The following is a 12,324-nucleotide window of genomic DNA, read 5'->3' as shown; positions in this document are numbered from 1 at the left end:
GCGGGCAGCGGCCTGGTGAGGCTAGGGGCGACCTCTGATGCCCCCTCCCCCAAAAGCCCCGAACCCGGCCTGCCTCGCCCATCCCGCCCGCGGGGTCAGAGCTTTGTGCGGGTAAAGCGTGGCCCAGGCGCGCCTACAACTCCCACAATGCCGCACCGACGCGGCGCGGAGAACTACTGCTCCCGCGAGGCGGCGCGCTGAGGTCCGCCTACTCCAAGAGGGCTGCAGAGTCACGTCCAGGCCTCGCTAGTAAACAGCGCCCGGGCGCGGGCGGTGAGCTAGCGAGTGGCCGCCAACATGCCCGGGTCCACGGCGCTCCCGGCGGGCCGCGCCGGCCCCTCGGGTCCCGCCCACTCCCGCACCCCGACTCCAGCACGCCCCCCCGACCCCGCTGCAGCCGCTCCCTTCAAACACTCACACCACCCGGCTCCCCGCCCGCCCCCCCGCGCTCGGAGCCGCGGCTTAGCTGCATTGTAGCCGTCCGCGCCGCGGCCCCACGCGCGCCCCGGGTCCCCCAGACCCCCTTGCAGGGGGCGCCCAGAGAAAGCGATGAACGAGGGAGAGGAAGGAAGCCGCCGCGGGAGGGGGGGAGGAGGAAGCGAGGGGGGGGAAGCCACCAGCACCAAGCATGGCCGGGACTGCTGCAGAACCACGTGGGTCTGTTTGCAATTTACAAACGTCGCGACTCGCCCGCCTGCAGCGGACAAAAGTGACCGGGGCCGCTCGGGGCCCCCACGTTCCGAGGGAGGAGGGTCCCCGAGCGGCCCGAGCCTGGCGCGCAGGGCTGCAGCCACCCCGGCGGCTAAGAAAGGCGAGAGGGTCCGCGGCGCGGGCCATGCGTGCGCACACGCGCGCCCGCCGGGGCGGACTAGCCAGGGGCTGCAATCGTGGGAAGGGGGTGAGGGGGAGGAGGAGTACACACCTACAGAGCCCTCCTATCACTTCTTTCTCTGTTTTCCTGAAATGTTGCAAAGAGGGCACCTTCTGAGTGGGCACCATGAAATACTCCATAGCGATCGGCCCCCCTCCTCTGCACGAGCCAGGTCCCGCGGTCCGCCGGAGAATACAAGATGGAAATCCGAATCAAAGGGCAGCGCCGGACGGAGGTGCAGAATCGGCCGGTCCCAGATGCTGGCTGCGGCGGCGGCGAGGGGAGGGAGGCGGGCGGGAGGGGCGGGAGGGAGGTCTCTCCGGCCTGCCTCCCCGGGCGTGTGTATATGTGTGTGTGTGTGTGTGTGTGTGTGTGTTTGCAGCTGATCAGATGTCTGTTTCAAGGCGGGAAACAGCTGGTGAAAACTCAGCACTCCCCCGGCCTCCTTCCGCGGAGTAAGGAATTGCATGTAAACAAAGGACTATTTGCAGCGCCCCCCAGGGCGGCGCGAGGCCCGGGCGAGAGGGGCGCTGGCCCCCAGGGGCGAGTGGTGGCCAGGGTCTGCGCGCCTCCCCACGAGCTCCGGGTGCGGGGGCCGCGGGCGGGCTTGAAGGGCGCGGCGTGAATGGAGCGAGCTGCGGCCGAGCTACATGCGCCACTATGGGTGATGAGGTCCATCAGCTGACAGGTTGGCAAGCGTAGCAAAAAAAAAAAAAAAAAAAGCCAGCCACAGCGAGGAAACCCAGCCCGCGCGCCCGGGGTCCGGCGGGGACTGATCCGTGCAGGGTCTGCGCGCTTGGCGGCCGTCGGGGGGCGGGGGTGTGCAGCTGGGCCCGGCGAAGGCGAAGGCGGCCTGAGGTGCTGCTCCGGGCTTTTTTCTTCTTCGGTTGCAACTGCACATAGAGGAGCTGCTCTGGCGCGCTCCCTCCGAGCCCAGGGCCCCCTGGAAACTTGCGTCATAGCCACCGCTTCCCACATGTAACTTGGGGCCGACTTCAGAGGCCGGCCAGCCCCCTCCCTCACTCGCTCCCTGCCTAGCTGCCCGCCACTGCCCGCCCGGCCTGGGCTCCGGAGCCTGGGAATCCCGGAGCCGGGGAGGGGAGGGCAAATGGGGGCGCGCCGGGCGCCTCGGATCCTGGGGCTGCCTTAGGAAGCAGGGGCCCCGGCGGGGAGGGAAGGGTGGAGGCGGGCCAGGACAGCAGCGGCCCCGGAGGCGGGCTGCCAGCGCGGCTGGGAGGTTTGGTGGATGCTGCCGGGTCGCCTCCTATGCCCCCTCGCTTTACCCCTCCGCTGGGAGGCTGGACAGCAGGAGGCACGCCCTAGCTTGGCCTGGGCAGGCGAAGGCTGCATCTTCCCATTCAGGGCGAAGCCAGTGCGAGACTTGCTCCCCCGCCAGGGTGCGCTCTCTACTAGGGGTGAAGGCCTGGAGCGGGTGAGGGAGGGACGCCTTGGCGGCGAGCTTCCGTCCGCCCTTCCCGCGTCCCCTCCCCTGGCTCCTGGAGGTTGGCCCCTGGCTCAGGAAGACCGCGCTTGCCTTGGAATGTCCTCCCTCCTGCCCACCGCCTTTCCCAATCCCATCCGCCTTCCAGGTTCCGCCCAAATCGCGCCTCCTAATTGAAATACTGCTACTTATAACAAGGATTACTGTTATTATTAGGAAATGTTACTGTTATTAGATATTCGGAGCACCTTGTAGATGCCTGGCAGTTTTGCGTGAATATTTTCCAATCCTTAAAGTAAGCTGTCAGGCTGTTTCTGTAAGTACAGATCCCGGACCGTGTAACATCACAGTCCCTGGGAGGCTTCACTGTGGGGACAGGAAGGATGACATCTGGGGACAACATAGGATACAGGGCCACATAACTGTGTACACTGAGCAGCGTCCACAGTGCCTGGGTGAATGAATGAACGAGAGCTGGGAGAAGTGTGTCCACCCTTTGCTCTGTCTTCTACAGAAATGCCTTGACCCAGCCTGAGCCCGGTTCCTGCGAGCACACTGTCATTCAGACTGGCCTCCCCATTTCTGCCAAAGGCGTCTTCTCATCTACAGCCCTCTGCTGTCTCAGATGCACAAACCCACACCCCCCTGGCTCAGCTGCTCCTGCCCCAAGGCCTGAAACGTCATCACTGCCCCCACTGCTCCCACTGCCCCACTCCAACACTCCCATCACTAACCCACTTCACGGCAGTAGCACCAGAAGTCCCCAGACTCCAGGCCGTTTTCCATTCCCAGGAGGCTCTGTACACCCCTTAGTCTGATCCCTTCCCAACTCCTAAGTCAGTCCACTGTGCCCTCTGGAGCCCTCAAAGGGTGTTCAGCAAAATCCCCTTTATCCTTAGTACCTGACTTTACCCCTCACCTTCTTGCTCTAAGTTAGGTGTCAGCAAACTTTTTCTATAAAGGGCGTGTAAAAGTTATTTGCATGTGGAATCTAAAATATGACACAAGTGACCATATCTAAGAAACAGAAACACACTCACAGACATAGAGAACAGACTTGTGGTTGCCAAAGGAGCGGGGGGTGGGGAGGGAAGGACTGAGAGTTTGGGATTAGGAGATGCAAACTATTATATATAGGATGGATAAACGACAAGGTCCTACTGTATAGCACAGGGAACTATATTCAATATCCTGTGATAAGCCATAATGAAAAAGAATATGAAATATATATATATATAACTGAATCACTTCGCTGTACAGCAAAAATTAACTCATTGTAAATCAACTGTGCTTCAATAAAAATTTTTTAAAAATATTTGTGTTAGCTTCCTATTGCTACTGTAACAAATTACCACAAACTTAGTGACTTAAAACAACACAAGGGAATTCCCTGGCTGTCCAGTGGTTAGGACTCGGTGCTTTCACTGCCATGGGCCAGGGTTCAATCCCTGGTCAGGGAACTAAGATCCCGAAAGCTGCACAGTGCAGCCAATTAAAAAAAAAAAATTGTTCTCTGGAGGTCAGAAGTCCAAATGGGTTGTATTTGTCTGAAATCAAGGTGTCAGCAGGGCTGCACTCCTTCTGAAGGCTCTAGGGGAGAATCCATTTCCTCACCTTTTCCAACTTCTAGAGCCTGCCCACATTTCTTGGCTCCTGGCCCCTTCCTTCATCTTCAGAGTGCATCACTCCAACTTCTTTGGTCATCACATCTCCTTCTCTGACTCTGACCCCCCACCCACCCTTATATGATGACCTTGGGCCCAAGCAGATAATCTGGAATAATTTCCCCATCTCAAGATCCTTAATTATATCTTCAAAGCCCCTTTTGCTATGTAAGGTAACTTATTCACAGGCTCCAGAGATTAGGACATGAACATCTTGGGGAGGTCATTTCTCTGTCTACCATACCATTCTCAGTTCATGAGCCATACAAAACCTGGCAGAGGTTACAATATGCTCCATCTATTCCACTCCTAGGTACACATCCAAAAGAATGAAAACAAGGACTCAAACAGATGATCATATACCAGTATTCACATCAGCATGATTCACAATAGCCAAGGGTGAAAACAACCCAAGGTCCATCATCAATGGATAAATGGATAAACAAAATGTGGTCTGTTCAAACAAGGGAGTATTATTCAGCCTTAAAAAGGAATGAAGTTCTGGGACTTCCTTGGTGGCGCAGTGGTTAAGATTCCGTGCTCCCAATGCAGGGGTCCCGGGTTCCTTCTCTGGTCAGGGAACTATATCCCACATGCGTGCCGCAACTAAGATTTCCCTGCCGCAACTAAGGAGCCTGCCACAACTAAGACCCAGCACAACCAAATAAATAAATAATAAAAATTTTTAAAAAGGAATGAAGTTCTGATATATACTATAGCATGGCTGAACCTTGAAAACACGATGCTAAGTGAAAAAAGCCAGATACAAAAAGTCACATGTTGTATGATTCCACTTACATGAAATATCTAGTAGGCAAATTCATTGAGACAGAAAGTAGATTAGAGGTTACCAAGGGCTGGGGGGAGGGGAGATGGAGAGTTATTGCTTAATGGGTATGGAGTTTCTGTTTCGGGTGATGGAAACTTTTGGAAATAGTGGTGATGGTTGCACAACACTGTGAATGTAATTAACGCAACTGAATTGTGCACTTTAAAATGGCAAATTTTATATGTTTTTGACCACAATAAAAAAAAGTTTTAAAAAAATGGTCAGTGGGGGACTTTCTTGGTGGTCCAGTGGCTAAGCCTCTGCACTCCCAATGCAGGGGGCCCAGGTATGACCCCTGGTCAGGGAATTAGATTCCATATGCCTCAACTAAGAGCTCCCATGCCGCAACTAAAAGATCTCACATGCCACAACTAAAAAGATCCCGCGTGCCGCAACTAAGACCCGGTGCAGCCAAATAAATAAATAAATTTTCTTTTTTTTTAAGTATAAAAAAAAATGGTCAGTGGGCTGGATTTGAGCCGTGGGCTGCAGTTTGCCTGACCCCATTGATCTGGGGGGTGCTGCAAGCCCCTTATCTTCTCACTTTGCTCCTTTGCCAGCTTAGATTTCACAGCCCACCAATATAATCATCTTGCGTGCATGCTCCCTTGTGAGTCTAACCCCCACCTGCCTTGCCCCAGCCCTGGAGCTGAACAGCGCTGGGAAAAGGAAATCCCACCAACTCACTTTTAAATGCCAGAACAGATCCTCATTTGTGCAGCTGGCGATCCCTTCGTGTTGCCCTGGTCCATCTCCCTCCCTCCCAAAGGCTCCCGTCACCGCCTCTGCCTCCCTCCTTGTACCTGAAATCTGCCTCCTAACCTGTGTCTGGATGCGTGTCCGCGCTCTGTCCGTGCACGGAGAAACCTTCCATGTGAATTCTTCAAAGATGTCTCTCCAGCAGCTGTCCCGCCCCTCAGCCCCCGCATCCTTACCTCGTGCCCTCTACTGGGTCGTTCCCACACCGAGAACAAGCTGTCTTTATTCCCATTTAAAAACAACAACAAAAGGGAATTCCCTGGCGGTCCAGTGTTTGAGACGACACACTTTCACTGACGAGGGCGCAGGTTCGATCCTGGTCTGGGAACTAAGATCCTGCAAGCCCCTCGGCACGGCCAAAAAAAAAAAAAACAGCACAATCATACATCCCGTTCCAGCTACCACCCTTACGCTGCTCTCCTTGACTGCAAAATTCCCTGTCCCAGAAGTGGGCACTTATGCTCACTCTCCCATCCTGCTCACGCCATCCGGAGCCAGTACTCCATGAAAACTGCTCTCAGTGGTGACTCCAAGAAGCTCTGTTTTCTGTCTTCACTGTATCTGATCTTTTTTTTTTTTTTAAGTTCCCCAAGCAGGGATTAAACCCGGACCCCTAACAGTGGAAGCTCGGAATCCTAACCACTGGACCACCACAGAGTTCCCTACCTGAACTTCTTGAAGTTCTTTTCTGCTTGGCATCCAAGATATCCCAGGGCCACAGTCCTCAGACCTCTCTGTCTACACACACTCCCTGCTCTTCGGACAACAGACTTCCAGAAAGGATTTGAGGCCATGCAGTGTGATTCAGAATCTAGGTTCTGCCCGAACCCCAGCTCCAGGTGTTAACAGGGTGACTGCAGGCGAGTTCCTTATCCTGACTCAGCTTCCCGGTCTGTAAAACAGAGGCCGTATAGCACCTAGCTTGCAGGCTGTCACGTGAAGTCGCCGACACGCCTGGCATATCGTAGCATTAATAAGTGGTATTTCTTATTATCACTGGTACTGAGTTGCCACGGGCGGCAGTGGCCAGAGACATCTGAGTGGGCCCAGGGACAATGACAGGGTTTGGTGATGTGCAGGGGAGGGACACAGGAGAAGCCAAGCTTTCCCCCTTCCCTGCCCAAACTTGTCACAGTGATGGGACTTCCCTGGCGGCCCAGTGGTTAAGAATCCACCTTCCAATGCAGGGGGCATGGGTTCGATCCCTGGTCAGGGAACTAAGGTTGCATATGCTGTGTGGCGCAGCCAAATTTTTTTTTTTAAAGACAAAGGAACCAAAAACTTGTCACAGTGAAAGGAAGCAGGCGTGTTGTAAGGTTCTTTTCTGTTGAATGTGGGGCTCCTCTCCTTTACAGTCAAGACACTCCCAAGTAGGATCCGAGTGTGAAAATCAGCCTGCAGATAGTTTGCCCTTTAAAAGGGGAGGTTCTGTGAAGACTGTCATCAAATAACTGCCCATGGATGATCGGTGTTAGAAATGCAGATTATCATGTACTGAGTTGGCAGAGAGCCAGCCCACCTGCAGCAGGACTCTGGGGCTGGAGACCCTGATCAGACACTGCTTTGGAAAGCGGGTGTGGAGAAGGGGCTGGCTCGGCCTGGGGGAAAGAGCCAGGGACAGCAGTGTGGCCTGGGACACCTGAAAACCCGGCTTTCCTTCCTCTATGTTGTCAAACCCAAGCCCAATCAGCCCCCCTCCCCAAAATTCCCCATTGCTCCCCTTCCCCCAACCCCACCCCCAAATTCCAGGTGGGAGGAGTGAATGAGAGTCAGCAGTAGGCTTTATTGATGACTGGTCTATCAAAAAACCATGGTCTAAAAAAAAAAAAAAAAACATGGTCTATCCATACAATGGAGTATTACTTAGCATAAAAACAGATGAAGTACGAATACATGACACAATGTGGATGAACCTTGACAACATGATGCTCAGTGAAAGAAGCCAAACACAGAAGGCTACATATTGTATGATTCCGTTTCTATAAAATGTCCAGAATAGGCAAATCCACCGAGGTAGAAAGTAGATTAGTGGTTGCCAAGGAATGAGGGGTAGTCAGAGGGAAATGGGGAGTGGGTGCTAGTGGGTATGGGGTTTCTTTTGGGGGGTGATAAAAATGTTCTCAAATTGATTGTGGTGATGGTTACAAAGTTGATTGTACAAAAAAACCCCACTTAATTTTACACTTTAGATGGGTGGATTATATGGTATGTGAATTATATCTAATAAAGCTGTTATGTTGAGTTTTTTTGTTTGTTTTTTGTTTTTGTTTTTGGCTGCGCTAGGTCTTCGTTGCTGAGCGCGGGCTTTCTCTAGATGCAGCGAGCAGGGGCTACTCTTCGTTGCGGTGCGCGGGCTTCTCATTGTGTTGGCTTCTCTTGTTGCGGAGCACGGGCTCTAGGCTCACGGGGCTTCTGTAGTTGTGGCTCGTGGGCTCTAGAGCGCAGGCTCAGTAGTTGTGGTGCCTGGGCTTAGTTGCTCTGTGGCATGTGGGATCTTTCCGGACCAGGGCTGGGACCCACGTCCTCTGCATTGGCAGGCAGATTCTTAACTACTGTGCCACCAGGGAAGCCCAAATAAAGCTGTTAGGTTAAAAACAGCTTTATTGACCCTAAAGATGTCCAGAAGTCCTGGGAGCCCCAGAAATCACAGGGACCCCCTACAGCAGAGGGTTCCAGAGCTTCTTTCTTCAGCCAAAGTGGGATCTGGCTGCCCTGATGGTGCGATCAGCACTGCCCTTCTCAGAACACACCTGCCTTCCTCTGAGGCTGCTTGGAGGTTCAGGTGAGAGATGGGAACCCTGAGAATGTGGATTTAAACTGCAGCCAGGAAGACTGTCAGCACAGAGGCAGAGGCAGGTTTCCACTCTACATAGCACCCGTTGGGAGGGGGGATGCATTTTTCTCAGTTTTAAACTTTTATCCTACATGTGTGTCAAGAATACTGTTCTTCTCCTTGGATAGATGATGTCTTCATTTCCTGCTTCTGTGTAACAAATTTCCATAAATTTATTGGCTTGAAACAGCACAGTTTATCATCGCCAGGCGTGGCATGGCTGGGCTCTCGGCTCAGAGTCCTGCCGGGTGAAATCGAGGTGTCAGCGGGGCTGCAATCTCATCAGGGGCTAGGATGCCCTTCCAAAGTCAGTTTGTTGGCAGGATTCAGTTCCTTGAAGCTGTAGGACTGACGTCCTGTTGTCTTGTGAATTGTCAGCTCCTGGAGACCATCCTCAGGACCTTGTCCCGTGGCCCCACCATCTGAGGAACAGAGAGGGTCCCACACATTGATTCCCTCTCTCGCTTTGAATCTCTCTAATTTCCTTTTCCACAAGCAGCTGGAGAAAACTCTGCTTTTAAAGGTCTTGTGTGCTTAGGTCAGGCCCACCTGGATAATCTACCTCAAGGGCAACTGTGCCATATAACATAATCTAAACACGGGAGTGATGCCATAGTCACAGGTTCCGCCCACACTCAAGGGGAAGGAGTATAGGAGGGCAAAGGTCATTGGGGGTCATTGGAGAATTCTGCTACCACCGAGGGGGGACCATGAAGGAGAAGCACAGAAAGTTAAGGAACATCCCTCAGGATGTACAGAGAATTGGAGATGGAGCCTGAAGAAGAATCTAGGGCCCCAACACTACTTTGAGGCTTTACCTCTACACAAATATGCCAGGAGTGGTGGATAGAAGGACCAGATGGCCTTTAGGGCCCCCGTTGACCTCTAAGGCTCCAGCATACTCGTGCATATGGGGAACCCCAGCCTGCTTGAGGTGGGGCAGGGTGGTGGAGGGTTGTGGATACCAGCCATTGGAGCAGGGATGAGGCCCCATGGAAGCAAAAAGCCCCTGCCTGGGAGAGGATCCTGAATGCTCCCAGGAAGGCAGAATGGGGGTCAGACGCTTCTGCTGTGGATTGGAGCAAACCCCAATATCCCCCAATGCCTTGGTCCCCTTTCTTACCCTAGTCACAGGGAGACCTCTGGGCCGACAAGGCTGGGGTCCCCCAACCACTAGGGGGAGCCTGGCACACACGATGCTTTTGTGCAAGCTGAGCCTGAGCACATTGGAGGAACCCAAGGCAGGTACTGGGGTGGAAGGACTGACCGCCCAGCTCCCCACACCCCCAAGGCCCTGCAGATCCTGGGGCACCAGTCTTGTCAAGGTGCCAAAGGCCCTGACCTCTGGATGCCTGCTTTGTTCTAACAGCCCGATCTGGTTCACTTTGCTCATAAGCGAGGTCTTGGAAAGGGGACTGGAGTCCACCTGTGGCGTGTTCCCCGTTCCCCCCTTTAGTCCTGCCCCCCATGTTTCCAGACCTGACACTGCAGCCCATGGCGGGGGAGCTCCTGCCTTCTCCTCTCCTCTTCCTCCACCAGCTCGCCCTGTCTTGGGTCCCTCCAGGGAAATGCCCCTCTGATTTTCAACACATAGACAAGGAGGAACCAGGCCATCTGCTTCGATTGGGTGCATCCCACTGAGTTTTATAAAATCTCAGTGAGGGAATTCCCCAGCAGTCCAGTGGTTAGGACTCGGCACTCCCACTGCCGTGGCCAGGTTCAATCCCTGGTTGGGGAACTAAGATCCCACAGGCCACTGGGTGTGGCAAAAAACCCCAAAAACAACAACTTAGCGAATGGCCACCCTGGCTGGACTTTCAGTTTTAGACAGAAATGGCTGAGTGACCACTTCCTCAGTTGATTGTAAGCTGACAAGGCGGTTATAACAATCCCACCAGGCAGCCCAGTAGCCTGGGGCACAGCATAGCAGTAAAGGGGGACCTAATGATGCCCAGCCTGGGCCCTTTAACCAGGGGTGCAGGGGGAAGGGGAGGACAGAGCCTCTGGTCGACATAAAAAGAGAGTAAGTCAGCCAAGGCACCAAGGGGGTGTGGCTGGATAGGACGAAGGGTCAGCAGAGGCACCACGAGAAACCGGGAGCATTTGGGGTTCAGGAGAAAGGCAGGAAGGAGAGGAATCGGGATGAGGACAGCTGGGGAGCTGCCGAGCTCGAGAGGTTGTCCAGTGTGCCTCTGGGCAGCGGGCTCTCCTCCCACTGGAGGAGTGAACGGGGGCGGGGTGACAAGGCGGGACACCCAGTCCCATTTGAGGATGGAAAAGGGTAGGCTGGGACCAGCCAGGCCAGGGGAGGGACACAGGCCTTCTCTGATGAGAAAGCAGACCTGGGTGGGCTGTGACGGGGGAAGCTGCCAGGAAATGGGAGTAGCTCTCCCTGAGGAGGGGAGCTCAGAACCCTAGTGTGTCAGGAGGCACGAGAGGTCTGGGCCACTGTGTGCCAGATGCTGCTCTGGCGGCTTTACCTGCATTCCCCGTTTTATCCTCACTACAGGCCCCTAAGTCCTGTTATACCCTGGGGACTTGTCAAGGTCACCTGACCAGTCTGTGTCAGCACCTGGCTCCTTCAACAGCCTGTGCTGCTGCCCCTAGAATAGCCTCCAGGCTGAGAGCTCCCCTGGTCCCGGTGGCCTGGCCCTGCCCAGGTATGGCCAGGTGCAAGAGGGGAGCTGAGGGATGTGGAGGGAGAAAACCCTGTCTGCTGAAATGACAAGGTCAAGTTCACGGTGATATGGAACCCATGTTCTGTGGTTGACTGTCAGTGCCCAGACAGCCAAGGGAAGGAGCAACTCCTAGGAGTCAGGGAAGGCTTTGGATTCAAGTTTGGGCGGACAGGGAGGAAGGAGGTGACAGAAGCTCTCCACAGGGCAACCTGACTGCTGCAAAGGACAGTTTCAGGACGGCTTTCTCCTCCCTCGACACCTCCAGACCTTGCACCCATTTGTGGCTGTGCTGCTCCCACCAGCACACTGGGGGTTAACATCTGTCTGGTGTAGTGACCACAGCAGCAGTGGCAGCAGGCTGTGATGCCAGTAACTCAGAAGCTGAAATGTGAGAAGCAGGAGGAGAGAGGCAGGGCTGGGAAAGGCTGAGCCACCGCGGCAGCAGCAAGGAGAGAGGGTTTCCCTGGCAGGAGCCTGCAGCTCGGCTCCAGCGGCCAGAAGAGGCCCTCCCATCCTCGGCCCACGTCCCCTCCACATCACTGCCTCAGGCCATGGGCTGTGGCACCCACTCAAGATGGTCCATGGTCACGGTCACGACCAGTGTCTGAGCCCTTGGGCCATGGAGCAGCAAGTCGGGGCTGCAGATCTGGGGAAGGGATGGAGGGCGTGCCCAGGCGACCAGCAGAGAATGTATGTGTGGGGCCCTGCCCAGCACTGCCGGAAGCACTGGGTGGGGAGACAGGCAGAGGGCAGAGTGGGGAGGAGGATGGGAGGTCCCTCGGGCCCTCGTCCTCAGAGGTCTGGCCTTGACTTCCCCCTCGGGCAGAACTGAGTCATGGGAGCCTCCCACTGCTCCAAAGGCAGGGAGACACACAAATCTCCCCGCTCCCTCCCTGGGCCCGCTGCCAGCCTGCCTCTGCCGTGAGGACCAACCTCAACTTCCCAAGTGTGTGTGAGGTGCTGGGCACCGCGGGAGACCCTCATCTCCCTGCCTTTAGTCAGACCCACACCCGCTGTATCAGAGTTTTGGCGGGTGTGTGTGTGTGACCCACCCCCCCAATACAGATGAGCAAACAGAAGCTCAGAGAAGTTCAGAAATTTGCCCAAAGCCACACAGCCAGAGTGAACCTGGGCTTGTCTGACAGCAATTACCCACCATGCCATGCTCCCAGGAAGGCAAAAGGAACAAAGTCCACCGGCAGGTGACCCGGGGCTGTGCACCAAATCCAAGAAGGCAAGAGATGAAAGG

The 12,324-nt window shown here is 54.8% G+C and overlaps 1 protein-coding gene across 3 annotated transcripts in view; it reads right to left on the bottom strand.

Annotated features, from left to right (window-relative positions):
- The window catches only part of TFAP4 (transcription factor AP-4), a 33,719-nt gene that overhangs the window by 10,982 nt on the left and 10,413 nt on the right, over positions 1 to 12,324 (bottom strand). The window contains exon 1 of one of the 3 annotated variants that reach the window (XM_082643827.1): positions 923 to 1,257. The exons of 1 other annotated variant lie outside the window; for it this stretch is intronic. In XM_082643827.1, coding sequence (XP_082499953.1) covers positions 923 to 1,011 — 89 coding nt within the window. In that variant the 5' untranslated portion in view covers positions 1,012 to 1,257. Of the gene's footprint in view, positions 1 to 922; positions 1,258 to 12,324 lie in introns of those variants that run through there. One more of the 3 variants, XM_082643828.1, reaches the window with a different exon arrangement.

Source organism: Mesoplodon mirus, assembly GCF_964341445.2.
Source record: "Mesoplodon mirus genome assembly, chromosome: 15".
In the NCBI taxonomy this organism is placed as follows: Eukaryota; Metazoa; Chordata; class Mammalia; order Artiodactyla; family Ziphiidae; genus Mesoplodon; species Mesoplodon mirus.
The sequence above is the reverse complement of the archived record's forward strand: the minus strand, read 5'-3'. Positions and strand labels throughout refer to the sequence as shown.